Source organism: Tamandua tetradactyla, chromosome 19, assembly GCF_023851605.1.
Source record: "Tamandua tetradactyla isolate mTamTet1 chromosome 19, mTamTet1.pri, whole genome shotgun sequence".
Taxonomy (NCBI): Eukaryota; Metazoa; Chordata; class Mammalia; order Pilosa; family Myrmecophagidae; genus Tamandua; species Tamandua tetradactyla.
Window position 1 is genome coordinate 5,864,419 of NC_135345.1, and position 25,547 is coordinate 5,889,965.

Sequence of the window (25,547 nt, forward strand, 5' to 3'; positions counted from 1 at the left end):
TTCTAGCCAGAGCAATTAGACAAGAAAAAGAAATACAAGGCATCAAAATTGGAAAGGAAGAAGTAAAACTATCACTGTTTGCAGATGATATGATACTATACATCGAAAACCCGGAAAAATCCACAACAAAACTACTAGAGCTAATAAATAAGTACAGCAAAGTAGCAGGTTACAAGATCAACATTCAAAATCTGTAGCATTTCTATACACTAGTAATGAACAAGCTGAGGGGGAAATCAAGAAATGAATCCCATTTACAATCGCAACTAAAAGAATAAAATACCTAGGAATAAATTTAACTAAAGAGACAAAAAAACCTATATAAAGAAAACTAAAAAAAATTGTTAAAAGAAATCACAGAAGACCTAAATAGATGGAAGGGCATACCGTGTTCATGGATTGGAAGACTAAATATAATTAAGATGTCAATCCTACCTAAATTGATCTACAGATTCAATGCAATACCAATCAAAATCCCAACAACTTATTTTTCAGAAATAGGAAAACCAATAAGCAAATTTATCTGGAAGGGCAGGTTTCCCCAAATTGCTAAAAACATCTTGAGGAAAAAAAACGAAGCTGGAGGTCTCGCACTGCCGGACTTTAAGGCATATTATGAAGCCACAGTGGTCAAAACAGCATGGTATTGGCATAAAGATAGATATATCGACCAATGGAATCGAATAGAGTGCTCAGATATAGACCCTCTCATCTATGGACACTTGATCTTTGATAAGGCAGTCAAGCCAACTCACCTGGGACAGAACAGTCTCTTCAATAAATGGTGCCTAGAGAACTGGATATCCATATGTAAAAGAATGAAAGAAGACCCGTATCTCACACCTTATACAAAAGTTAACTCAAAATGGATCAAAGATCTAAATATTAGGTCTAAGACCATAAAACAGTTAGAGGAAAATGTAGGAAGATATCTTATGAAACTTACAATTGGAGGCGGTTTTATGGACCTTAAACCTAAAGCAAGAGCACTGAAGAAATAAATAAATAAATGGGAGCTCCTCAAAATTAAACACTTTTGTGCATCAAAGAACTTCATCAAGAAAGTAGAAAGACAGCCTACACAATGGGAGATAATATTTGGAAACGACATATCAGATAAAGGTCTAGTATCCAGAATTTATAAAGAGGTTGTTCAACTCAACAACAAAAAGACAGCCAACCCAATTACAAAATGGGAAAAAGACTTGAACAGACACCTACCAGAAGAGGAAATACGGATGGCCAAGAGGCACATGAAGAGATGCTCAATGTCCCTGGCCATTAGAGAAATGCAAATCAAAACCACAATGAGATATCATCTCACACCCACCAGAATGGCCATTATCAACAAAACAGAAAATGACAAGTGCTGGAGAGGATGCGGAGAAAGAGGCACAGTTATCCACTGTTGGTGGGAATGTCAAATGGTGTAACCACTGTGGAAGGCAGTTTGGCGGTTCCTCAAAAAGCTGAATATAGAATTGCCATACGACCCAGCAATACCATTGCTAGGTATCTACTCAAAGGACTTAAGGGCAGATACAAATGGACATTTGCACACCAATGTTTATAGCAGCGTTATTTACAATTGCAAAGAGATGGAAACAGCCAAAATGTCCATCAACAGAAGAATGGCTAAACAAACTGTGGTATATACATACGATGGAATATTATGCAGCTTTAAGACAAGATAAACTTATGAAGCATGTAATAACATGGATGGACCTAGAGAACATTATGCTGAGTGAGTCCAGCCAAAAACTAAAGGACAAATACTGTATGGTCCCACTGATGTGAACCGACATTCGAGAATAAACTTGGAATATGTCATTGGTAACAGAGACCAGCAGGAGTTAGAAACAGGGTAAGATAATGGGTAATTGGAGCTGAAGGGATACAGACTGTGCAACAGGACTAGATACAAAAACTCAAAAATGGACAGCACAATAATACCTAAGTGTAAAATAATCATGTTAAAACACTGAATGAAGCTGCATCTGAGCTATAGTTTTTTGTTTGTTTGTTTGTTTGTGTCTTTTGTTTTTTTTTTCCTTTTCTTTTTTTATTATTTTTTTAATTTTTTTCTCTATATTAACATTTTATATCTTTTTCTGTTGCTTTGCTAGTTCTTTTCCTAAATCGATGCAAATGTACTAAGAAATGATGATCATGCATCTATGTGATGATGTTAAGAATTACTGATTGCATATGTAGAATGGAATGATTTCTAAATGTTGTGTTGATTTCTTTTTTTTCTTTAATTAATAAAAAAACACAAAAAAATACTGCTGGGTAGATTTCTAGTGTATGGATTATCACATTTTATTCATTCAGTGACGGGCATTTGGGTTGTTTCCATTTTTGACAATTTAGAGTTGCTAATAAATACATTCATGTACAGACTGCTGTGTAAATATAAGTTTTAATTTCTCTATGGCAAACAGTCAATAGTGACATTGCTGGGTGCGTTAGTCAGGGTTCTTTAGAGAAACAGAACCAACAGGAGATATCTGTATACAGGAAATTTATGCAAGTGTCTCATGCAATCATGAGAATGGAAGAGTCCAAAATACATAGGGCAGGCTGTGAATCTGGCAACTCTGAAGAAGGGTCTGGACAAACACCACAGGAGAGGCTTACAGGCTAAAGAAACAGTATAAGAGTCTCTCCTCTTCTTTAAAAGCCTTCAGCTGATTGGATTATCTTGTTGTGGGACACACCCCTTAGTTGAGTACAGATGTAACCAGCCACAGATGCAATCAACTGACTGATGACTTAATATACCAGTCTTTCGGTTTATCAACGAGCCAAGAAATATCCTTGCAGCAACGGTCAGGCCAGTGCTTGCCTGATTGGACAACAGGGCATAATGACTTTGCCAAGTTGACACCAGAACCTATCCGTCACACTGGGTTATATGGTAAATGTGTGCTTCACTTTATGGGAAACTTCAACTGTTTTCCGGAGTGGCCGTGCCACCTTGCCTTCCCACCAGCAGGGTACTGACTAGGACTCCCAAGTTGCTGAAGAGGAATGATGAGAGTGAGTCTCCTTGCCTTGTTCTTACTGTTGAGGGGAAAGCATCCAGGTCTTCACCAGTAAGTACACATTCGCTAGTGTTTCGTTGTTGCTGCTGTTGTTTTGGTAGATGCCCTCAATCAGACTAAGGAAGTTCCTTTTTGTTGCTTCTTTGCCAAGTGCTTTTATCAGAAATAGATGCTGAATTTCGCCAAATGCTCTTTCAATTAATATGATCACATGGTTTTTCTTCTTCAGACTGTTAAGTTAATGAGTTACATGGATTGATTTTAGAATGCTGAACCAGCCTTGCATTCCTACCACGGTATGTTAGCAATTTTTTCATATATTTTTAGAACCAATTTGCCAATGTGCTGAGGATTTCATATGCATGTGTTCATAAGGGATATTAGTCTGTAGTTTTCTTTTTTTGTACTATCTTTGGTTTTGGTACCAGGGTAATAATGGCCTCATAAAATGAATCAGGAAATGTTCCCTTTTCTTCTATTTTCTGAAAAATACTGTGTAAAATTGGTGGGTTTTTTTTTTTTCTTTAAACATTTGGTTGAATTTATCAATGAAACCATCTGTATCTGGAGATTTCTTTTGGGGGAGGTTCTTAACTATAATTTTCATTTCTTTAATATATCTGTATCTATATTTTTTTCCTTGTTTGCCTTAATTTTAAACTGGTTTATGTAACTTACTGTACAAACACAGGCTTTACAATGATTATATTTTATTTAAAATACCAAAAAATAAAGTGCAATAATAAAAAAACAACAACAAAACAGTACTGAAAGGAGAAATGGTCAAGTCCACAGTTAAATCTGAAGATGTCAACATTTCCCTCTCAGCAGTTAAAAGGCCTATAGACAGAAAATCAGCCAGGACATAGAGAAACTGGTCACCATCAGCCAAGTGGATATCAGTGATGTGAACTGGAACACTCTGTCCTCTAATATCAGAGTACACATAGATATAATTTGGGTCACCTATTTCATCTTAGGTGAGTTTGGGTCATTTTATTTCTAAAGAAATGGATCATGTCATCTAAATAATCAAATTTCATTATTCATAGTATTCTCTTATTATCCTGTTAATTTCTACAACGTTTGCAGGGTGTTTCATTCTTCTTGACAATTTGGTTCATCTCTATTGTTTATTGTCAGTTTTGCTGGAAGTTGACCAATTTTTGTTGAACATTTTAAAGAACCAGGTTTTGGTTTCACTGACTTCACTAGTTTTCTGTATTTGGTTTCATTTATTTCTGAGATAGTGTTTATTATTTCTTGCCTTTTGTTACGTTGGATTTATTTTGCTCCTTTTATCGTTTCTTAAAGTAGAAACTTAGATTATTGATTTGAGACCTTTCTTCTTTTCTGTGAGCCTTCTCATACCATAAATTTCCCTCTAAGAACTACTTTAGCTGTATTTTATAAATTTTGATATGTGGTGTTTTCACTCACTTCAAAATATTTTCTAATTTTCTTTGTGACTTTCTCATAGACCCATAAATTATTTAGAAGTGTATTAATTCCAAGTTTGGGGAGGTTTTCTTGTATCTTTCTGTTATTCCTTTCTAGTCTAATTCCATTGTGGACAGAGAACATATTTGATATAATTTTAATTCTTATAAATTTTTAAGTTCCTTTTTTAACCCAAGATATGGCCTTTATCTTAGTACACACATTGTGTGTACTTGAAAAGAATGTGTACTCTGATATTAGAGGGTAGAGTGTTTCAATTCACATAAATGTCAATGATATCCACTTGGCTGATGGTGACGCTCGGTTCCTTTATGTCCTGGCTGATTTTCTGTCTATAGGCCTTTTAACTACTGAGAGGGGAATGTTAACATCTCCATATTTAATTGTGGACTTGACCATTTCTCCTTTCAGTACTGGTTTTGTTGGTTTTTTTTTTCATTATTGCACTCTATTTTTTGGCATTTTAAATAAAATATAATCATTATAAAGCCTGTGTTTGTACAGTAAGTTACATAAACCAATTTAAAATTAAGGCAAATAAGGAAAAAATCTACAGATACAGACATCCGTGTTTCCCAAATTCTAAATATTAAACACTCACTTATGTATCATTTGATTAGCTATCAAAACTACATATATTTTCTGGCCATAGCCCAAATACCCTGTGTTAGTTAGATTCAGTTGTCAACTTGGCCAGGTGAGAATACCTAGTCTTGTTGCTGCGGACATAAACCAATGGTACATGAATCTCATCTGTTGCCAATTACATCTGCAGTCAGCTAGGAGGTGTGTCTGCTGTAATGAGTGACATTTGACTTAATTGGCTGGTGCTTAAATGAGAGATTGCAACGTAGTACTGCTAAGTAGCTCAGCATTCCTCATCTCAGCACTAGCAGCTCAGCCCAGGCCTTTGGAGATGCAGAAAGAAGTCACCCCGGGGAAAGTTGTTGGAACCCAGGGGCCTGGAGAGAAGATCAGCAGAGACCATCTTGTGCCTTCCACGTAAGAAAGAACCTCAGTGAAAAGTTAGCTGCCTTTCCTCTGAAGAACCAACAAAATAAATCCCCTTTTATTAAAAGCCAATCCGTCTCTGGTGTGTTGCATGCCAGCAGCTAGCAAACTAGAACATACCCCTAAAGAGTGGGATAGAAAAATCAACAATAATGGTGGAGTCATGCAGAGAAGGTAGACTTTAACAAATGAGTATGACTGCAGAATCATTAAATTTATATTTCTTTTAGTCTCCAGTATCTTTGAGCAGCTAGAAGTAAGAACCTAAAACTATAGAATTATAACCCATACCAAACTCTGAAATCTGTTCCACAACTAATTGTTGTATTGTGCTCTGAAATTTATTGTTTTGTATATGTTATTTTTCACACACACAAAAAGCTGATTGTGATGATAAAAAATATTTATACCTTCTAGCCTCCTATATTCTGGAGCAGCTAGAAGGAAAAATCTGAGAGGATGGTATTGTAGCCCATGACAAACTCTGGATTCTGTCCTGTAACTACTTGTTGAAGAGTGCTTTGAAAAGTATTGCTTTTTTCTTTGTTTGCATATATGTTATATCATACCATTTAAAAAGTTAAAAAAAAAATTAGGCCTATGAGTTACCCCAGAGAACCTCTTTGGTTGCTCAGATGTGGCCTCTCTTTCTCTAAGCTGACAAGGCAAGTGAACTCATTGCCCTCCCCCACTACGTGGGACATGACTCCCAGGGGTGTAAATCTCCCTGGCAACATGGGACAGAAATCCCTGGGATGAACTGGGATCCGGCATCAAGGGACTGAGAAAATCTTCTTGACCAAAAGGGGGAAGAGAGAAATGAGATAAAATAAAGTGTCAGTGGCTGAGAGATTTCAAACAGAGTTGAGTGGGTATCCTGGAGGTCATTCTTACGCATTATATAGATATCCCCTTTTTAGTTTAAGGTGTATTGGAGTAGCTGGAGGAAAGTACCTGAAACTGTGGAGCTGTGTCCCAGTAGTCATGTTTCTTGAAGATGACTGTATAATGATATTGCTTTTCAATGTGACTGTGTGATTATGAAAACCTTGTGTCTGCTGCTCCTTTTATCTAGGATATGGACAGATAAATTAAAAAATATGGATAAAAATAAACAAATAATAGGGGGAACAAAGGTTAAAATAAGCTGAGTAAATTAAAATACTAGTGTTCAATGAGAGGGAGAGATAAGGGGTATGGTATGTATGAGTTTTTTCTTTTTCCTTTTTTATTTTGCTGAAGTGATGAATGTTAAAAAAAAAAAATGATCCCGGTGATGAATATACATCTATGTGATGATATTGTGAGCCACTGACTGTACACCATGGATGGAATGTTTGCATGTCAAGAATATTTTATGTTTTTTAAGTTTTTACAAAAAAGAAATGTTGGGCAGGGAGGGAGATGAAAAAGCAATAAAACTTCTCTTTAACAAACAGGAAGACACTAAAAAAAACTATATACATTCTCAAAATATGAAGTAAAAAGTTATTAAAAACATCAACTTTGCTATAGTGTTAACCTATGCTACTGAATGTTTTCAAGTTTTTTATTTCAAGAAAATATAAAGATATAAATGTTTTTACAAATAACATGAACATTTTATCTCTTATAATGTCATAACATTTGAAATCTATTTTATCTAATATTATTATAGCTACTTGTGCATTTCTCTAGTTAACTCTTTCATAGAATATCTATTTCATCCTTTCACTTTCAATCTTTATCCTTGAGTCTAAAATAAATATCTTGAGAGCAGCAGATAGATCATATTATTTAATTCTGTCAATTTGTGTCTTTTAGTGAGCTTAGTCCATTAACATTCAAAATTATTACTGTAAAAGCAAATCTTGGATCTAGCATCTAATATATATAAATACAGATATCAGAGTTTCTTAAACTATAAATATTAAACACCAACTTAAATACCATTTGATTAGCTTTCAAAAGCATGAAGGTTTTCAAAATATCAAGTAGAAAGTTATCACAAATAACAACCTTGCTATAGCAATGATCTATGTTAGAGAACAAGGTTAAATTTTGGATTTCAGGAAAATATAAAGATACAAATGCTTTTACAATTAATATCTGAAAATCTTAACCACCAAAAATGGTGGTTAGCTTATCTATAGGCATATCAAATAAAATATAATCATTATAAAACCTGTGTTTGTGCAGTAAATTTCATAAACCAACTTAAAGTTAAGGTAAACCAGGAAAAAAATCTAGAGATATAAATATCAGAGTTTCCTGAACTCTAAATATTATACCCTAACTTATATACCATTTGATTAGCTATCAAAACTGTATACATTGTCAGAATATCAAGTAGGAAGTTATTAGTAACATCAACTTTGCTACAGTAATGACCTATGTAACTGAATGTTTTAAGTTTTTATTTCAGAAAAATATAAAGATATGTTTTTTACAATTAACATATGAAAATCTTATCTCTTACGATATCATAACATTTAAAATCTATTTTATCTGATATTACCGTAGCTACTTGTGCTTTCTTTTGGTTACAGCTTACATGGAACATCCATTTCCATCCTCAAACTTTCAGTCTACTTGGATCCTTGGGTCTATGATAAATCTCTTATTTGCAGCATATAGATAGATCATATTATTCAATCCATTCTGTCAATCTATGTCTTTTAATTAGTGAGTTCAATCTATCAACATTCAAATTTACTACTGTAAAGCAATTTTTGGGTCTAGAATCCTATCCTATAGTTTTTATCAGATCTATACATTCCCTTCTGTCTGTCACCCCTTATCCTTCAAATTGCCCCCCTAATACTCTTCAACTTTGTATCCTCCTCCAGACCCCCCTCTCTAATCCTTTCTCAGTCAACAGAGCTCCCTTTAATATTTCTTGTAGTGCAGGTTCCAGTTGGCAAATTCTTGCCACTGTTTTTTATCTGAGAAGATTTTAATCTCTCCCTAAATTCTGCAGGATAACTTGGCAAGATAAAGAATTTCTGGCTGTAAGTCCTTCTCATTCAGAATCTCAAATATATCATACCACTGCCTTCTCGCGTCCATGGTGCCTACTGAATAGTCTGAGCTCAGTCTTATATAGCTTCCCTTCTATCTAAAAAATCTCTTTTCTCTCACTGCTCTCATGACATTTTGCTCCTCTTCAAGATTTGACATTCTGATAAGTATAATCTTGGAGTAAGCCTACTTGGATTTACTCTATTTGGGATTCGCTGGGCTTGTTTGGTTTAGAAGTTTGTCTTTATAAGGGTTGGGAAGTTCTTCCCCATTATATGGTCAACTAGCCTTCCTATCCCTTTACTCTTCTCATCTTCCTCTGGGACACCAGTTCTTGTATTTGTGTGCTTCATGTTGTCTATCATTTCCCTGAAATCAAGTTGCATTTTTCCATCTTTCTTACCATTTATTCTTCTGAGCATTCAAGCTCATTTTTCCTGTCTTCTAATTTGCTTATTCTTTCTTCTGTCTCTTGAAATCTACTATTGTGAGTCTCTAATATGTTTTTAATTTGGTCTACAGTATTTATTATCTCTATGATGTCTGATATTTTCCCATTCTTTCAAATTCTTCATATTCCTCCAGTAACCTCTTGGTATCCTTCATATCATTACGAACAGCCTTAATTAGTTGTTCTGAATTCTGAGACCTCTCAGACAATTTAACTTGGTCATTTGGATGATCAAGTTAATCATCCCCTTATTAACTTATTTAGATTATTTCCTTCCCACATCTAAGATTTGGAATTGGGACTTCAGCCAGGGCAGCTGACTCCAGCACCTGCCAAAATCTCCCAACTCTGGGACCAGGGGATGAACGACATGCACCCCTGTGGAGACTCGTCCTGTGTGGCCGACAGATCTAGTGACTCCCAGACTCCCTCCTGCAGAGGCTGCAGAACTAGGCATTTCAGCTTCACACACTTGTGATCTTCAGGCCTCTGCGGGGGAAGGAGGGCAGCACCAAGGTCCAAATAAATCTCTTTCAGGAGTTGGATGTCAGATCAGCACACTCCACAACTGTCCCTCCTTCCCAGAGAAGGCACCCCCCCACACACAAGTCCTTGCCAAAACAAAACAAAAAGACAAAAAACAGGCATCCACAGCAACACACCACAAGGCTGGAAGCAGGCACTTTACCTTGACCAAGTTGAGTCCATGCACAGGAAAAACTAATCTGCTATCTTCCAAGTTCACCACAGGCACTTTCAGTTGTGAAGCCAAAGGGAAAATCACCCCAAGCCAGCGGCAGGGGTAGGTGGAGTCATAACCGACCCTGTTCACCCTGTCCTCTGTATCCCAGCTTCTCGGTACTTTGCCCAGGGCCTCATTACACAGGGCAGAAGACCCTGCATGATCACTCGGACCCTGGGTCCGCGGTCTCAGTCGTTTTTCTATCGTGTGCATAGCTGTGGCATGGAGATAGGGCGACCTGGCCTCCTCTACTCTGCCATCTTACTGGAAGTCTACTGTCATTTCTGCTTCCTGTATTGTGCAGCCCAGCTGTTAGGTGGACACACATTTAAGATCAGTATGTCTTCTTGGTGAACTGACCCCTTTATCATTAGGGAATGTCCCACTTTATCCCTAATAATTTTCTTTTCTCTGAAGTCTAGTTTTTCTGATATTAATATATGCAGTCCATGTTTGTTTTAATTCGTGTTTTCATGGTATATATTTTTTCACCCTTCACTTTTCTTCTAGCACTTTTTTTTTTTTTTTTTTTTTTTTGGTGTGGGCAGGCTCTGGGAATTGAACCCGGGTCTCCGGTATGGCAGGTGAGAACTCTGCCACAGAGCCACCAATGCCGGCCCCAACTATTTTCTTCTAGCACTTTTTTTTTTTGGTGTGCTCCACTTTCAATCTATATATATCATCATATGTAAAATGAGTTTGTTGTAGAGAATATATAGTTGGGTTATTGTTTTTGTTGTTTTGTTTTGTTTTTTACTCATCTGACAATCTGTCTTTTAATCCATGTGCTCAGATCATTTAGATTTATATAATTATTGACATGTTTAGATTTAGGTCTACCATCTTATTTTCTCTTTTGTTTCCTCTATTTTCTCTTTTCTGCTTTTTTGTTTTGTCTTTTTCTTTTTAAACTTTTTTTAGAACTTTATCTACTATAGTTTTGGTTTCTCTTTATATAGTTTACTAGTTGGACTAGGGATTACAATACACATATTTAATTTCTCACAGTCTACTTAAAAGTCAATATTTTGCCACTTGTAACAGAATGTAGTTGTGTTATATATTACATTGACATACACTGAAAACCCCAGACAACATTATAATTTTTGCTTTAAACCAAACGTATTTTAAGGAACTCAATGAAAGAACAGTCTACCAGATTTATCCACATATTTTCTGTTTCTGTTCTTCCTTCTTCCTGATGTTTCAAATTCCTTCTAGTATAATGCTCCTTTTGTCTGAGGAACTTCCTTTAGCAATTCTTTGAGAGCAGGTCCACTGGCAACAAATTCTCTTAGTTTTCCTTTATCTGAGAATGTCTTTATTTCACCTTCATTTCTGAGGGCCATTTTTGATGGCTATAGAATCCTGAGTTAACAGTTTTCCTTCAACATTTAAAAATATTGTTCAACTTCCTTCTACCCTCCATGGTTTCTGATAAGAAATTCACAGCCATTTAAACTGTCATCATTTCCCAATAAGTAATACTCTGTTTTTTTTTTCCTGGCTGTTTTTATTTGTGGCAGTTTGGTTATGAAATGTCCGGACATGATGTCTCTGGGTTTATCCTATTGGAGTGCACTGAGCTTCTATGAATCTGCAGGTTTAGGTCTTTTGCTAAATTTGGGATGTATTCAACCATTATTTATTTCATTATGTTTTCTGCATCACACTCTTTCTCCTCTGCTTCTGGGACTCCAATGATACAAATATTAGACTTTCTGATATTATCCCACATGCCTCAATCATTTTTCCTTCAGTTCTTTTTCTCTATATTGTTCAGACTGGGTAACTTCTACTGATCTATCTTCAAGTTCATTAACTCTTTTCTCTCCTATCTACATTCTCTACTAAGCCTATCCAGTTAGTTTTTTAAATTTCAGTTACTACATTTTTCAATTATAAAATTTCCATTTAGTTCTTCTTTATATTTTATTTCTTTGCTGACCTTTCTACCTTTCCATTTTAAGAGTGTTTAGCACTTACTGACTCATTGGAGCATCTTCATAAAAATTACATCAAAGTCTTTGTTGGATAATTCCAACATCTATGTTATCCTGGCATTGACACCTGCTGATTGTTTTTTCCCATGGGAGTTGTTATTTTTCAGGTTCTTCATATGCCAAGTAATTTGGATTGCTTTCTAGACACTTTGAGAATTGTGTTATGAGACACTGAGTCTCACTAAATCCTACAGAGAATGTTGATATTTTTGTTTTAGAGATCAAATGACTCAGTTGGATTCCAGCCACAAATTCCAACAAGTTCCAACTCACAACTTTCGTGAGTTGTGGCCCCAAAGTCAGTTCAGTTGTCAAAGCCTTTGCAATAGTTTCTGGATCTGAACAACATGCACACAACCCCGTGGCCAGTCTGGGATGTGCATGGTAGTATATCCTGAAATTCAGTTCTCAAAGTTGCTGTGTGCTATTTAAAGTCAGATCCACAACTACAGCTTGAGGGTGAGTGCAGGAGTTCATAAACAACTTTAAGGGGTCACTTTCCTGAGCTCCTCCTCTCCGTGATCTCCCCAGTACATTCCAGTTCCCTAGTCTCCTCTTTTCTGGTTCTTTAGCCACACACTTTCCACAACTATGTCTACACTGGCACCAGGCAGTGGGAGTAGAGAGAAAGAGAATAACATGTTAGAGTTTCACCGAACTTTATCAAAAAAAGCTCCTCCAATCAATCAATTCTTTTTTCTGGGAGTTTTAGGCTCCTGTCAGCCCCCATTGGTGCTACTACCATGAGAATGCTTTGGGACTGGGGTACAAGAAAAAAGAGAAAAGAATAAAAAGGAAAGAAACATGGGGTTTCTGTACTCTGAGAATGAGGTGATCCTTTTCCAACTATTCACACCAGAATATGAGAGCTTCTCCTAATATGCTTTCTGTCCACATTAATGTCATTTCTGGGTTTGGGGCTGACTTGAGTTGGGGGATACCAGAAGGCATAAAGTGAATAATAAATTCAATACCACTTCAGTGGTCCTTCAAATTCTGGTCTTCTTTCCCAATCCACCTGCTACTATTTACTTTCAAGAGTCCTCAAATAGTTGTTCCATGCATTCTGTTTAAGTTTTATAGCAGCATTCATTGGGAGAGACAGGTTGGAGTGTCTGGAGTGCTGACTAGTCTCCAGAACTGGGGCCTGTTCTATTTATTTTTGTAAACTGGTTAAAATCCATTTTCTGAAGCCTAAGGGATGATAAAAATAAAGGTTGTTTTCTTGTTACTATTTTAGAAGTGAAAGTAGTTTTCTTGTTATTGTTTTATAATTTACTTCTAGGCCTACAGCCAGTTACTTCAATTGACTACCTAATCTATCTTTTATATAAACTATGATCATTTGTGCCTTCTGAGTACCCCAGACTCAAAGATAAGGAGAATGAATGTCACTTTAGCTGACCTGAATTTGCCCTCTTCTGGGATTATCTCTTTAAGAATAAGAGCTGACTTGAAATTCCAGAAGGCTATCCAAGACATTCCAGGTAAAACAGACACAAATACAATAGGTCTTGTACTCAACTTTGCTTACAAGACAGTGCTTCATCAAGAACACTATGAAATTCACAAACCTCTTCTTTCCTCAGCTTTTCTTCCAACAATCAGCAATCAGGCCTTAAACTTTCTACTCAACTTCATTTCCTGACAATGCTCATTCCTCAAGTCAACGCAGCTAGTGTTATGCCTAAAAGACTCACAAACTCACTTCTAAAGCATCTTCAAATATGTTCAGCTCTGAGCCCCTCTGCTATCTGCTCAAATCACAAAGCTTCATTTTTCCTTTTTTTTTTTTTGAATGATACAATAGTTTAACTTAAGGCATAAAAGCACAATGTATTTTCATCATGTAGACCTGGATTTACCTGGGTTCTGGTTTCTAAGATAAAACTTTGTTTCATCCTCTATCACAGCTTCTTGGGAAATGCATTAGAAAGGGAGCAAGATGGACATACTGGGCAGGATAGGAAATAAGTAAAGTCCAGAGACTTCACAGGAAAGCCTTTTAATCTGCTGGGTCTCACCTGCAGGTGAATCTTTCCTCCTGAGAGGAGACCAGTTTGGTCTGGGAAAAACTGACTGGGATCTATAATACCTAAGTAGACCCTCCGAAATGGTGGGGGAAAGGCACCATAAAGGCAAGGCAAGAAACAAAAACACAAGAACTGAAAAATTCTCATCTATTAAATAAAACCTAAGCTAGAGGACTAGAATAAGCTGAACTGAATGTCAAAGAACAGATAAACAACAAAGTTATCCAGCAAGAAAATCCTAGGAAAAAAAAAATGAAAACAATCTCCAGAATAAACTAAGTCAATTAAATGCCTAGATGCCAGCAAAAAATAATGAATCATACTAGGAAAATTGAAGAAATGGCCCAGTCAAAGGAACAAACCAACAATTCAAATGAGATACAGGAGTTGAAAAAATTAATTCAGAATGTTCAGAGACATGGAAAACCTCATCAAAAATCAAATCAATGAATTGACGGAGGATATAAAGAAGGCAAGCAATGAACAAAAAGAAGAAATTGAAAGTCTGAAAAAAATTACAGAACTTATGGGAATGAAAGGCACAACAGAAGAGATGAAAAAAAATCAATGGAAACCTACAATGTCAGATTTCAAGAGGCAGAAGATAGGGTTAGTGAACTGGAGGACGGGACATCTGAAATCCTACAAGCACAAGAAAATATAGGGAAAAGAATGGAAAAACATGAGCAGGGACTCAGGAAATTGAATGATAACATGAAATGCACGAATATACATGTTGTGGGTGTCCCAGAAGGTGAAGAGAAGGGAAAAGTAGGAGAAAAACTAATGGAGGAAATTATCACTGAAAATTACCCAACTCTTATGAAAGAGAGATTACAGATGCAAGAAGTGCAGTGTAACTCAAATAGAATAGATCCAAATAGATGTACTCCAAGATACTTACTAATGAGAATGTCAGATGTCAAAGCGAAAGAGAAAATCTTGAAAGCAGCAAGAGAAAAACAATCCAACATATAAGGGAAGCCCAGTAAGACTATGTGTAGATTTCTCAGCAGAAACCATGGAGGTGAGAAGACAGTGGGATGATATATTTAAGATACTAAAAGAGAAAAACTGCCAACCAAGAATTCTATATCCAGCAAAATGTTCTTCAAAAATGAGAGGGAAATTAAAACATTGCAGAAAAAAATTCACTGAGAGAATTTGTGACCAAGAGACCAACTCTGCAAGAAATGCTAAAGGAGCACTAGAGACAGATAAGAAAAGACTGCAGAGACAGGTGTGGAGAAGAGTATAGAAATGAAGACTATCAGTAAAGGTAAAAAGAAGAAAAATTAGATATGACATATAAAATCTAAAAGGCAAAATGGTAGAAGTACTGCCTGTACAGTAGTAACACTAAATGTTAATGGATTAAACTCCCTAATCAAAAGACACAGACTGGCAGAATGGATTGAAAAACAGGACCCATCTATATGCTACAAGAAACACACCTTAGACCCAAGGATAAACACAGGTTGAAAGTGAAAGGTTGGGAAAATATACTGTAAATAACAACCAGAAAAGAGTAGGAGTAGCTATACTAATATCCAACAAATTAGACTTCAAATGTAAAACAATTAAAAGAGACAATGAAGGACATTATGTGTTAATAAAAGGAACAATTCAGCAAGAAGACATAACAATCATAAATATTTATGCACCAAGCCAGAGTGCTCCAAAATACATGAGGCAAACACTGAAAAGAGAAACAGACACATCTACCATAATAGTTGGAGACTTCAATTCCCTGGTCTCATCAATGGACAGAACATCTAGACAGAGGATCAATAAAGAAACAGAGAATTTGAATAATACAATAAATGAGCTAGACTTAACAGACATATACAGAACATTACACCCCACAACAGCAGGATACACCTCTTTCTCAAGTGCTCATGGATCATTCTCAAGGACAGACCATATGCTGGGTCACAAAGCAAGTCTCAATAAATTTAAAAAGATTGAAATCATACAAAACATTTTCTCAGATCATAAAAAAATGAAGCTGGAAATCAATAATAGGCAGAGTGCCAGAAAATTCACAAATATATGGAGGCTCAACAACACACTCTTAAACAACCAGTGGGTCAATGAAGAAATTACAAGAGAAATTAGTAAATATCTTGAGGCAAATGAAAATGAAAACACAATATATCAAAATATATGGGATGCAGCAAAGGCAGTGCTAAGAAGGAAATTTATTGCCCTAAATGCCTATATCAAAAAAGAAGAGCAAATATCAAGCAATTAACTGTCCACTTGGAAGAACTAAAGAAAGAACAGCAAATTAACCCCAAAGCAAGCAAAAGGAAAGAAATAATGAAGATTAGAGCAGAAATAAATGAAATTGAGAACATGAAAACAATCGAGAAAATCATCAAAACTGGAAGTTGGTTCTATGAGAAAATCAGTAAGATTGATGGACCCTTAGCGAGGTTGACAAAAAGAAGAAGAGAGAGGATGCAAATAAATAAAATCAGAAATGGAAGAGGAGACATAACCACTGACCCACAGAAATAAAGGAAGTAATGAGAGGATACTATGAACAACTTTATGTTAATAAACTTGACAATGTAGATGAAACAGAAAACTTCCTAGAAAGGCATGAACAACAAACATTGATTCAAGAAGAGATAGATGACCTCAACAAACCCATCACAAGTAAAGAAACTGAATCAGTCATTAAGAAGCTCCCCAAAAAGAAAAGTCCAGGACCAGATGGCTTCACTTGTGAATTCTACCAAACATTCAAGTAAGAATTAGCACCAAGCCTGCTCAAACTCTTCAAAAAAAATTGAAGAGGAGGGAAAACTAACGCATTCTACAATGCCAACACCACCCTCATACCAAAGCCAAAGATACTACAAGAAAAAAAAAACTACAGACCAATCTCTGTAATGAATATAAATGCAAAAGTCCTCAACAAAATTCTTTCAAATCGAATCCAGCAGCACATTAAAAAATTATAAATAAATAAAAAAAAAAAAAAAGCAAGACGTAGCTGGGAAAGAAATTACTGTTGCTGGAGGGTCGCAGAGAAAGTTTGGAAAAGCTTATTCAAATCAACATACATGTAACGGAGCCCCAAGGAAGAGGAGTGTGGTATGGGGGAAAGGTCTCCAATCCTGGTGTTGGCAGTGCGACAGTCATCTCCTCTTTCCACAGCAAGGACACACCACTAAATGGAGGCAACGGGGCTGACTTGGTGATTGTGACTGCAGCAAGGGCTCCTCAGGCCTCTCCCTGGATTCAGTCCACCCCCTAGCCCCGAGGATTAAAAGAGGAAGGGTCATGGACCCTATGTCATGGACCCTGCCCATGTTAAACCATTCAGGACAGTGGTCCTGTTTCTCATTCTGCAGAACCACTCTCATCATGGACCCAAAAGCTCTAATGACATCTTTCAAATAGAACTGCTTGAAGACAACATCACAGTCTTTCAACTCGTTCTACCCCACAGTCCTCAAGTTTGGCAGCAATGGGTCCCTCTCCTCACCACTTACTCTGTGTGCTTTGCCAGCCATGCCTAAGGGCAGTGTGGGCCCAGGTGAGTAGCAGGGGCAGGCAGGGTGGAGAGGGAATTGCCCACTCTCTGGTGGCAAGCCCTCAGGCAGGGCCACACCCAGAGGAGGGAGGATTCCCTGGAGCAGGAACCAACTAACGTTTTAAATGGTCTTTCCTTAAATAAAAGAAGAAAGTTATTATAAAAAAATTACTGGAAGGAATAATACCAAAATGCAAGTAGTTATTATTTGGGGTGGTAAGAATGCATGTCTGTTTTTAATTTGTTAACATGTTGTGCATCTTGAACAAACTAAAATAAGTATTATTAATCTATATTTGAAAAACTCTCACCCCATTTTCCAAATAACTCGAGCAACCAGTTGACCACTACGTCATAATCACAACCTGCCAGGCTCTACCATGAAGCCTCTTGAATAGTATTTCAGCCACATGACTTCACTCAAGCTTCAAAATTTTCAAGCAAGTCACTGCTTCTCATTCCTGACTGCACATCAGTCATCTATAGAGCTTAAACATAAACAAGAACACCTGTCACACTGGAAATGGGTACGAGAAGAGAGAAGTCAAAAATGAACCTCAATAGGGCAAAAGAGTGCAACCAGGGCTGGCCAAGGGCACGGTGAGGTGGGGTCGCCCACTGCGGGACCATGCTGAGTGCAGGATGCGGCAGGCTCGCCTCAGTGCTGCTGCCCTCTGGGGTTTCCCGTAGGTGGCTGCATATCCAGACTAAGGCAGTCTGCAGATAGGAACAGGAGGGTACCACCCCGTGCCTTTGACCCAGCACTGCTGGAGTTCTTTGTGTGCCCACTCTCCAAGAAGCAGCTCAGATATGAAGCATTAACACGTTTTGATTAATGAAGAGTTGGGTGTAGCATATCCAATTACTGATGGTGTTCCTAATATGATACCATAGGCAGCTAGGATGACATTAAAATAAGAAGCAAGAAGAAATGGAGCATCGCTAGATCATAATTTAAAGAAAACACAACAATTAATTCTGCTAAGGCTATATACCTTTCAAAAAGTCAGGGTGGTGGCTAATAAGTGGGAAAGAAGAATGCTTCCATCTCTTCCTACGCTGACTGTCCATATTCCATTAGTCTTTCTTGCAGAACTGTTCTGTTCAGCTTCTGTTGAAGAAAACTTCCCACAGGGCTGCACTAGCCCAACCAGCCTGTGCTTTTACAGTCTACTCATGCCCATTACCATACCAGTTTATATATTCTTCTAGCTTTGGCTTGGATGGGTATTAAACTCTTCAGACATAGTTAATGCAACCAGAGCCAAGATGGTGGGTATGTAATAATGATATGTCTTGGGCCTCTATCTCTGAAAGCTCATCTAGATGGAAACATTGAAGGTCATTTAGTTTGCAAGAAGATTTAACTAGTGTTACATAAACCTTACAGTAAAATGGAAATTTCATGTAGTTATAAAAGTTTTGAGTTTTAAAAATTCACTTACTTTCTTTGACATCCAATGCATACATTGACAATAAAATAAAATAAGCTGTTAATACTTTCCCATCTTAAAAAAAAAAAAAAAAGAATGGACTTCAAGTTGTAGACCTGAGCCAAAAGACAACAAAACTTGCCATTTATCTAAATGGAGAAAACTGCAAAGGGACAGGGTTGACAGAAGGAGGGAGAGTAGGAAATTCAGTAAGTCAGCCCTATACTTGATAAAGCAGAAACGGCAGTCAGGCATCCAGTGGAGTTGTCGAGAAGGCAGCTGGGTGCTGAGAGTGGAGTTCAGGAATGAGGTCCTGGTTGGACCCAAACGTGGGGGTTGCCAGGGCAGCCATAGCAGTGGAAGCCTGTGTGTTGTTGAGGATGCCTGGAGAGCAACAGTAGAGAGAGAGGGGACTGAGCCAGCCTAACAACGGGAAGAGGAGAGCAGCCATAGCAGTGGAAGCCTGTGTGTTGTTAGGAACGCCTAGAGAGCAGCGTAGAGAGAGGGGACTGAGCCAGCCTAACAATGGGAAGAGGAGGGCAGCCAGCAAAAGCAGCAGGAGAGAAGGAAGGACATATGGACGTGGAAGCCAGGGGAACAAAGTCTGCCACCCAGCAGGGGCGAGGTCAACTGAGTCAAGCACTGCTGAGGGGTCAAGGCAAGGGCTGAGAAGTGAACACTGGATTTGGCAACTGGTAGTCACTGGTGACCTTGGAAAACTTAGTTTCAGAGAAATAAGCTTAATGGGGTAAAAGCTTATTAATTATGTGCAGACTTATTTGTTTAAATGTCTTTCTCTAATCCACAGTAAATTCCAAAAAAGGCAAGAGCCAAGCAAGTCCTGTCCTTTACTGTAATCCCAAAATGGATATTCTTGGTGGCTCAAATCTGTGGCACAAAAGAAAGGAAAATGGAACCCAAGAAAAGTTCCCCTTTGTTCACAAGGCAAAGGACTGCAAATTCAACACAGCATGACTTTCCAGGTCGGTTTGGCTAGCCAGACCTGGGACATACAAACCTACTACAAGAGACCCAAGGAAGTATCTTCAAATACATTTTCCCATCTGTCTTTGCAAAGGCTTCTCCAGTTCACATGCAACATTTGTACAGTGGTACTTTGGGCCCTTGATATAACTTATTTTCCTCCCAATATCCAATATTCCCTTCTTGTACAGCAGTGGTTCTCAAACTCCACGGGCAATAGGATTAGCTGGAGGGCTCGTTAAAATACTGCATTTATTTCAACAAGTCTGTGAGCCTTTACGTGCCTAACAAGCACCCAGGGGATGATGACCCTACTAGTCTGGGGAACACACCCTGGAAACCACTGTTCCAGTGTGATTCTTCTATATTTGGTCATTTTTATTTCCTATAAGGAAAACGTCTCTGAAATCCTAATGTAAGATTAAAGAAAATATGATTTAACATAAACATTTGAATTAAATCTGACAACTGAAAATAACATTGCAACATTCCCCTCACCACCCCAATTAAAATCATATATATATAAAAGCCCAAGGCAATGTGCGACTGTGAAAACCTTGTGTCTAATGCTCCTTTTAGCTACCTTATGAACAGACAAGTAAAACATGGAATAAAAACACGTAATAAGGGGAACAAATGTTAAAATAAACTTAGATTGAAATGCTAGTGATCAATGAAAGGGAGGGGTAAGGGGTATGGTATGTATGAATTTTTTTCTGTTGTCTATTTCTTTTTCTGAATTGATGCAAATATTCTAAGAAATGATCATGATGAATATGCAACTATGTGATGATATTGTGAATTACTGATTATATATGTAGAACAGAATGATCATATGTTAAGAATGTTTGTGTTTCTTTCTTGTCATATTTTTTTAATTTAAAAATTAATTAAAAATAAGATAAAATAAAATAAAAACTTTAAAAAACAACAAATCCTAGATTTACATGGAAGGAGAAAAGAAAAAAGAAAAAAAGAATGTTTGTGTTAGTATGTTGTTACACACATTTTTTTTATTTAAAAATTAATTAAAAAAAAAAAAAAAAAAGCCCAAGTCAAGAGAATGTGGCCCAGTTTGAATAAAGTCAGATAGGCCTTGGAATGCCCCAGGAAAACCTTAGGTGGCTCCTGGGCCCACTCACTGTGCCTCCTTATTAACCCAAAGTCACACTGCTGGAACACTAAGTCAGGGTCATATGCTGTGCCAAACACTGAGCAAAAGCACTTCACCTACATTTTTTTTTCTAGTTTGACTCTGTTATGTACCTACATCCATTCTTAATTCACAATGGTCCAGTGTGTAGGTGTTGTGATGCTCACTTTGCAGATGAAGAAACCTTGGAGAAGAAACTGGTCCAAGGTCAAATAGACAGTAAGAGGCAAAGCTGGAAATGAAATCCAAGCCTGCCATTCCAAAGCTCTTGGCCAGTGCGCATACCTGTCTCCTCAGCTCAACCGCGAGCTTTGTGAGGTGTGCTGACCCAACTGCTCTTTTTATTCCCCGTGTTATACATTCCCATCTTTTAACCTCCAGTGTTGCTTATTGTCATGTATGTCACCAGAATTAACAGCCATTCAGAACTGCTAAATTACTTTCACAATAATGTGCTACCGTCACCTCTGCCCATTTTCAAATGTCAACTTAGTTAAACATTCTGCACATATTAAGCAATTACTCTCCATTCTTTAACCTCATTCTAAATCCTGGTAACCTATATTCTATATTTTATGAGTTTACATATTATCATTAGTTCATATCAGTGAGATTTTATGATATTGTCCTTTTGGGTCTGACTTATTTCAGGTAACATAATTCCTCAAGGTTCATCATGTTGTTGTGTGCTTCAGGACTTCATCCCTTCTTACTGCTGAATACTATTCCATACGTATGTATCATATTGTGTTTATCCATTTGTCTGTTGATGGATGGACACTTGGGTTGTTTCTATCTTTTGGCAATTGTGAACAACGCCACTATGAACACTGGTGTGCAAATGTTTGTTCATGTCCCTGCTTTCAGATCTTCTGGGTATACCCCAGGAAGTGGGATTGCCATGATCCAACTGCTTTTGGGCTCCCAAAGCCCAGCCCAAGACCTGACCCCCAACACAGGCTCAGAGTTTGTTGAATAAGCAAACCAAGGGAACCTCTGGAGGGCTTGGGCCCATTCTTTCCTACTGTGCACCATTTCCTTTTGTTTGAGGGTGACTTGTATTGGGGAGAAATGATAAAAACTGTTCCCACTTTCACAGCACTTACTAGGGTCAATACTATGTTAAGCACCTCATGCATACCCACTCCTTTAACCCTCACCATCTGAGAAGGGAGAATTATTATTCTCCAAAATTTAGAGATGATGGCAGAGCTGGGAAAAAATCCAGGCAGTATGACTCCAAAGTTCATGTTCTTAAATTACTATGAGTCTACTTCTCCTAAATAATAAAAAAAAAATCCTCAAATAAAAACAAGAGAAAAGAAATAGAGTTTCCTAAATATCTAATTAATGTTTTAACCAAAACTATAGTTGTTGTCACCATTTTGAATCACAAGTCTAGACTCTCAAGACCCCAGCACACACCTCTCTAACTGGGAGGCTGTGTGAGCTGACACCTGTGAAAGTAGCCACCCCAGGCCTGGTGCTCCCCAGGAGCCCACTGTGGCAGGTGTCTGACCCCAAATCCCGCTCAGCCCTTTCCAACTCAGGGGAGAGAGGGAGGGATGGACAGGACAGAGGGTCAGAGATAAAATGCACAAGCAAACAGGTCACATGCAGAACAGGCTCACACAGGTTCAATTACTTCCTTTTATTATTGATGATTGAAGCCAGATGATCCTCTTCATTGCCATATTGTGTTACCACCCAGCTGACCTAGTCACTTCAGTCCACACACACACACTCTTTCCTTCAAGAACATAACTCATGTTGACCCTTATTTAAAAAAAATACTAAAAAGATAAATGACATAAATCCAAACATGTATAAGTAAGTCAAGGGAAAATCTACTTTGTATAATCTGTTGCTTTTTTGAAAACGTGGATTTCTTTAAAAATTTTATAAGGGCTTGGCTGCTTAGTTTCCTGTGAAATTTACAACTGAATTCTGCATACAAACTAATATAATTGCATGCTATTTTAATAAGCCTTCACAAGAAGTGATTCAAATTCAAACTTTAACAATCTGCAAAAATAATTCCAATATGGATTTACTTAGTGAGTCTCCTGAGTCCAGACAATTACTACAGAGGATGTTATATAATATTCAAAACAAATTTAATTTGCCCAGGCATAAACAATGAAACCTGTGAAAAGCCACCTTGCTGCCCAAGCCAGAATGCTCTCCACCCCACCACCCACACTGTGCCTTGGCACCTACTGCGTCAGCACACGTGTCCGAGTGGTCTCCCCTGGAACCCCACAGCTGCTGCAGCCCTGGGCCCGAGCCCTGCTTCCTCTCGGAGAGGTGACCTCATCGCTCCTTCCAGAGCGCAGCCCTTCCGAGGCTCCCCGGAGCCTTCGGGCGGACCAGGGCGAGGAGCACATCACCCAGGCTCCATGCACGCCTCCCACCCCTGACACCACCGCCCCCACCACTGGTTGCCGGGCTGTCCCCTCCCTACACAGCATTCCTCTCAAGAGAGGTTCTACTGCATCACCTGCTGCGTGACGTTGGACAAGTCACTTAGCCCAAGGGTGCTATGAGTTTTAAATGAGCTGGAAATGGAAGCACTGGCTCATTTCATCCAGCACACAGGAGTCACCCCGTGCACCTTGCTGGTTCCTATTCATTCTCAACTGCCCCCCCATACACCTGTGCCCTTCTCCCACCTGCACTGGAATCCTCTCCCGAGGGGCACTCCCAAGCCTGGGTGCTGGGCTGTTTCTATAGCCCCTACGCCAAGCATGACATCCGGCAGGTAATGTGGCCTCAAAAAGTGTTGGCTGAATAACGACATTCAATTAGTATTCATCCAATGACAAGAAAACTAAGGCTGGAGAGGTAAGACTGGGGGGAGGCAAGGTCACACAGCACTGGGCAAACAGGAGTAGGGGTCAGGATTTCAAGACAGCTGGGCATTGGAGCCCAGGAGAAAGGGTAGAGGGCAACAGTCAGAGCTGCCATGGCCAGGGACCACCTGGTCCCTGCACAAGCCCCTCTCTGCACAGAGAGGAGCACGTGTCCCCAAAGGCTGTCACTGTTCCCACCTCAGAGCCAGGCAGCAACCTGATGAGTTACCCTGGGCACACCCTGATCCAACCACATCAGCAGCAGTGGCGGGGGAGGGGGGTCTCAATGGAGCCTTCCCACCCCCAAAGCAGCACTCCAAGGATTTAAATTCCAATAAATCTGGATCAGAGAGGGAGAATGCTTTAAGAACAAACAAAATTAATAAAAATTGAACTATATACACATTTGCAACTATTATGGGAAAAAAATAAGTATGTTAAATCAAGTTATAAATATATAAAGCTAATCTCTGTCAAGCAAACTTTCCTAAGTGCATGTTACAAGCTATAAGCAATGAAAACAATTAAATCATCCACACTGAACACAGACTTAAATTTAAGGAACCTGGCATGCAAATTTCCAATTTCAAAGCCCCAACAGTAGTCATTTCTGCAAGAGTCATACAAAATATGCTGTAAACACATAACAGCAGCTTTCTGTACTTTCATATCTTGTATACCTTTTGCATTTTCTTTGAATCTTTCTGAACATTCTCCCAGTGTGGCACTTTTCCAAATAACTTCCATCCCAAGTCATTTTGTTTTTCAAGTCTTGCGTTTTGTTTTCTAGCAAGCAAATTCCTACAAGAAGAAAATAAAAGGGTTAAAGAATTTTTGGGTATTTACAGAAACACGATATCCGAGTCACTTTCTAATGAGAACTGCCCTTTGAGAGAGATGTGATAAACCACAGACTTTAATTCTTTAGACTTGATTTTCATGTAAACCCAGAATTACACATGGCAGGAGAAAAGATCTTCAACCAGAAATAAGCTTTTGTTATTCAACTGCTATATGTACAAATTCTACAATTAGCATAAGGAAATGTGTTATATGGTAACAAAGTATGCCAGAAAAAATAAACTTTGAGGTCAGACCGAATGGAATGAAAGCCCTGGCTCAACTGTTCACTAACTGCGTAACCCTGAACAAGTTTATCAATCCGTCTGAGCCTCAGTTTCCTTACGTTTAACAAGGGAGCACCACTCCATATTTCATAGGATTAGGGTAAGAATTAAAATGTCAGGCACCTAATCACTGTTTGAAAGGTAATAGCTACCTTAGTACTTGACCTCTCTCTAGCTTAGTTTAAATTACTTACAAAGGAAATATAAATTATCTCTTTACAAAGCATCTTCAAGTATCATAAAAAGAAAGTCAGGCGGTGCCATGGTGGCTCAGAGGCAGAATTCTCGCCTGTCATACCAGAGACCCAGATTCAATTTCTGGTGCTTGCCCATGCAAAAAAAAATAAAGAAAGCCACTCATGAGATGGTCACAAGGTCTTTTTGTCCTAAGAACAAGAAAACAAAATTCCCAAACAACAGTATGTTTTGGATCACACTGTATTGGTGCATTCATTAAAAACAAATGGTTAGAAAAAAAGTGGTTTTCCAGGGCTCACTGGAAAGTACAAGTAGAAAGTAAGGAAATGCTTAAAGAAATATGGGGACATATCTAATGGAAACAGGAGCCAGCTTGAGAAGGCTTTCCCTGGCTAAATCTGGAATAATTTAATCATCAAAATAAATAATGAGAATAATGGATTATAGCCCCACTAAAAAAAACAGGAATCCATGACCCCATATTGATACAAACAGATAAATTAAT

General features: G+C 38.1%; 2 protein-coding genes across 6 annotated transcripts in view; one reads left to right on the plus strand and one right to left on the minus strand.

Annotated features, from left to right (window-relative positions):
* TBC1D14 (TBC1 domain family member 14) overlaps positions 1-25,547 on the minus strand; it is a 126,321-nt gene that overhangs the window by 54,343 nt on the left and 46,431 nt on the right. For all 5 annotated transcript variants that reach the window (XM_077136340.1, XM_077136339.1, XM_077136342.1 and 2 more), the window contains one exon: positions 24,398-24,518. In XM_077136340.1, coding sequence (XP_076992455.1) covers positions 24,398-24,518 — 121 coding nt within the window. The remainder of the gene's footprint in view (positions 1-24,397; positions 24,519-25,547) is intronic.
* LOC143662996 (phosphatidylinositol N-acetylglucosaminyltransferase subunit Y-like) lies at positions 18,311-18,555 on the plus strand. Its single transcript, XM_077136349.1, has one exon. It carries the CDS (start codon positions 18,334-18,336, stop codon positions 18,505-18,507), a length of 174 nt encoding a protein of 57 aa, XP_076992464.1. The 5' UTR covers positions 18,311-18,333; the 3' UTR covers positions 18,508-18,555.